Consider the following 3,344-nt stretch of genomic DNA (forward strand, 5'->3'; position numbering starts at 1 on the left):
TTGGGGGTGGGGGGGGGGGGTCTCTTCCTGCACCATCCTGCCTGCATGCACTGTTTTGCATCAACCAGGCTAACAAGTCCTACACCATCCAGCTACTGCAAACAGGAGACTTCCAAGGACCTTGCCTATGGGAGCAGCCAACGCTACGTTTCCTTTGCTGCTGGAAAATTAATAATTTCTGCCAGTTACATAATCCCCTGGAGAGAGGCAGAGAGCGAGAGAAAGCAAAGGGAAGAAGGAAAGAGAAACATTTCCCTCTCATTTAAAAATCTCCGTGCTCCATATGAGCCATCTCGGAGCGGCTCCGCTCAGGCGTGCAGCCACCTTCCCTTCGCGTCCTTCCCACGGCCTCCCTCAGGATGGCACGCCGCCGGGGCGGGGGGACAATTTCCACTCCTGGCAACACCAGCATAAAGCTGAGCATCACTCCACTCAAAGCAGGGTATGTCACAACTACTTTGCTAATGGACATATTCCTGTTAAATCCTGTGCTACTGGGCTCAGTGCAGGAATTGGAGGGTGTCAGGGCCGGAACGGAGCAATATGGTCCTTTATGCTAATAATGCCAAGGTCACAGGTTCATCTAGGACACAAGACGTTTCCTGCATCGTGCAGGGGGTTGGACAAATTGAGGTCCCTCCTCGTCCGACTTCTCTATGATTCTTTCTGGCCCATACATCCTTGGATTTATAACTAAGAGCTGAATTTGATCACGAGTCACTATAGAACAAATGTCCCCAAAAAGGATTGGGTTATAAGTGGCATCCCCCATTCAGATGGTCGCTGCACAATGATCAATGGCTGCAAAAGTCTGCCTCGATCCAACTTACTCGTGGTAACATTGCCGGTGAGCGGGAAAGAGTCACCTTCATCATAAACAGACCTGACGCTGATGAAATACCGGGTGAGAGAGGACAGAGGTTTCAGAGTGGCGGAGGATGCTCCGCTAGCAACTCGGACCTGCAATGAAACACAAACACCCGTGTTAAAGTTGCCGCAGGGAGCTAGGCTGGTGAGGCTAGAGGGGTGGTTGTTCAGAAAATGCTACTGGCAGGTGATTGCTGTTGGCTCTCTCTGCATGGAGGAAGCTGGCTTTCCTGGGAGCATGTTCTCTTATGGAGAAAGAGAGATAGTGCAAAGTTCAATGAGAAGCAGGATGCACAACTCCAAATGGAGGGCCTGAAATACATGATGGGCACCTGAAAGTGCCTGTGAGCGTGCTCCAGCTGGGATGAAAGGATAGATGTCTGCAAAAACAGTAGTGCTAGCCTGCTTTCCTATCACCCTGGCAATCCAGGCCTGAAGCCCTTGCACAAGGGAAAAGACAACAGATGAAAACAGACCAAGCCACCTTCTGCTCTCAGGTCCCTGGAGGCAAGGAGTAACCCCACCATTGGGGTAACCTCCAGGACTGCTGCCCTGCTTTTAGAGTAACACCGCGATGCCTACTTACCTCCCCAGTGTTGCTCCCTTGGCTGGAGACATAGGTGACACGGTGTGCTTTCACATCAGGCGATGCAGCTTCCCAGCTGACCCGGACAGACCCGTGGCTGATCTCTGAGAAACTGAGGTGCCTGGGGGGGCTTAAGGCCCCTGCAATGACAGTCATCAAAAGGGTATGAAAATGAAGGTAAAGACACTGGCTGCTTCCTACACCACCCCCTTAACAGCTGGACTTCCCCACCAGATGGGTTGCGTAGCCTCTGGTTATGCTGCTCCACCTATCTATGGGGTGATATCCTCTGAGGATGTCTAGCATATGGGTGGAGAAGGGTCAGACCACCCCACTGCCCACCCCACAATCCAAAGACCTCAAACTTGCAAGCAGCTCAGATCTTGATCCTAATTTTCTCACTAGTTGTAGAGTGGGTCAAAGCCCCGGGAATAGGTGTTCAGATGCCACAGTGGGTGTGATATTAGAAGCCATATAATTAGGACACACAGACACGAAACTTTGGTTGTGAATATCCCCCTACGTGAGAGAAGCATTTGGCTCTTAGCTAGTCTTTACACATAGATGTCATAGACATTTGGGCTGGAAGGGACCTCGCGAGATCATCGGGTCCAGCCCATGCCCAAAGGGCAGGAGTCAGCTGGGGTCCGATCACCCCAGCAAGGTGAGCATCCAGGCATTTCTTGAAGGTATCCAGAGTAGGAGCTTGCACCATTTCAGGGGGGTGTCTATTCCAGACTGCAAGGTAAAGAAGTTTTTACACCTTGAATTTTGTTCAGAATTTGCCTGGATAGAAGCATATTCACGGTCCTATTGAAAATGCGTCTCTTGCTGCTGCAGGGACCCTTGGGAAACCGCGTATGTTTAATATCAGCCGGGGAAAAGCAAGCCAGTTTACAAGCTGTGTGGACAATATGGGAAGCACCCCAGTGGATAAGCCTCGCCCGCCTCGGGTGCAGCGTTCAGCGAAGCCGCTTCTGCCCGTGGCCTAAAGGACAGCTGAGTCAGGGAGCAAGAACTCACAGGTGGTTTCCTGGATGCTGGCAGGATCGCTTGCATCTTCCCCGTACATCGCATACACCACGATGGAGTACTCGGTGCTGGGCGCCAGTCCATCCAGCAGGACCTCAGGCCGGTCCACCTTCACCTGCCACAGGATAAAGAGCGAAGCTGGCTCCCCACACCACTAGCAAACCAAAGCAGGACTGGAGAGCCCAAAAGGCTATGGCCAAGGTCCCTTTCCAACTCTCGGAGCATCCTAGTAACAGCCCTTACCAGCCAGGCAGGCATCTCATTGTAAATCGAGGCATTTCAACCTCTCTGGAGGAATGAAACACAATGAATACATCTCCCCATATCCCACCAATTCCCTCTACCTGTGCAGCACTGCTAAGCAGACCTGGATACCAGTTAAGCTTGCTGAAGATGAACATGGGTAGAAATAGGGTGGGTCAACAGTGTCCGTGTCTCCTGAGAAAAAGATCTAACACAAGATCTAATAAAAGGTCTCGTCTCTACTACGAGTCCTGATTGCCTTGTCCTCTAGACCAATACGGCTACAGCCTGTTTCTCCCGAGAAAGTTATGCAACATTTAAAAACATATATTGATGTTACTGAATCATTTCCAAATTTGGTTGCAACAGGAAAAATGAATAGTTTCTCCCCTCCGCTGAAATGAGTTTTGGGGTTTGGGAGAACAACAACTGTAAAGATATTAGGCCCAAAATAACACCTTCTTTTCAGTGACAAGTCTTTTTGTGTAGAAATGATAAAGCTATTTGCCTTTGGGGTCGTGTGACTAGCTCTAGAGAAACCAGTAACAACATAACAGGCTAGGCAGGTTTCGGCATGCAGGTGGCTCGCATCTGGGGGGGGGGGGGGACCCCCCCC

General features: G+C 50.7%; 1 protein-coding gene across 1 annotated transcript in view; it reads right to left on the minus strand.

Moving 5' to 3' along the window:
- The window catches only part of COL20A1 (collagen type XX alpha 1 chain), an 87,124-nt gene that overhangs the window by 53,789 nt on the left and 29,991 nt on the right, over positions 1 to 3,344 (minus strand). Inside the window, exons 12-14 of the mRNA XM_019510107.1 lie at positions 2,477 to 2,600; positions 1,454 to 1,593; positions 831 to 960 (exon numbers count right to left, since the gene is read on the minus strand). Coding sequence (XP_019365652.1) covers positions 831 to 960; positions 1,454 to 1,593; positions 2,477 to 2,600 — 394 coding nt within the window. The remainder of the gene's footprint in view (positions 1 to 830; positions 961 to 1,453; positions 1,594 to 2,476; positions 2,601 to 3,344) is intronic.

This window comes from Gavialis gangeticus, unplaced genomic scaffold (assembly GCF_001723915.1).
Source record: "Gavialis gangeticus isolate Ggan-Ray unplaced genomic scaffold, GavGan_comp1, whole genome shotgun sequence".
In the NCBI taxonomy this organism is placed as follows: domain Eukaryota; kingdom Metazoa; phylum Chordata; order Crocodylia; family Gavialidae; genus Gavialis; species Gavialis gangeticus.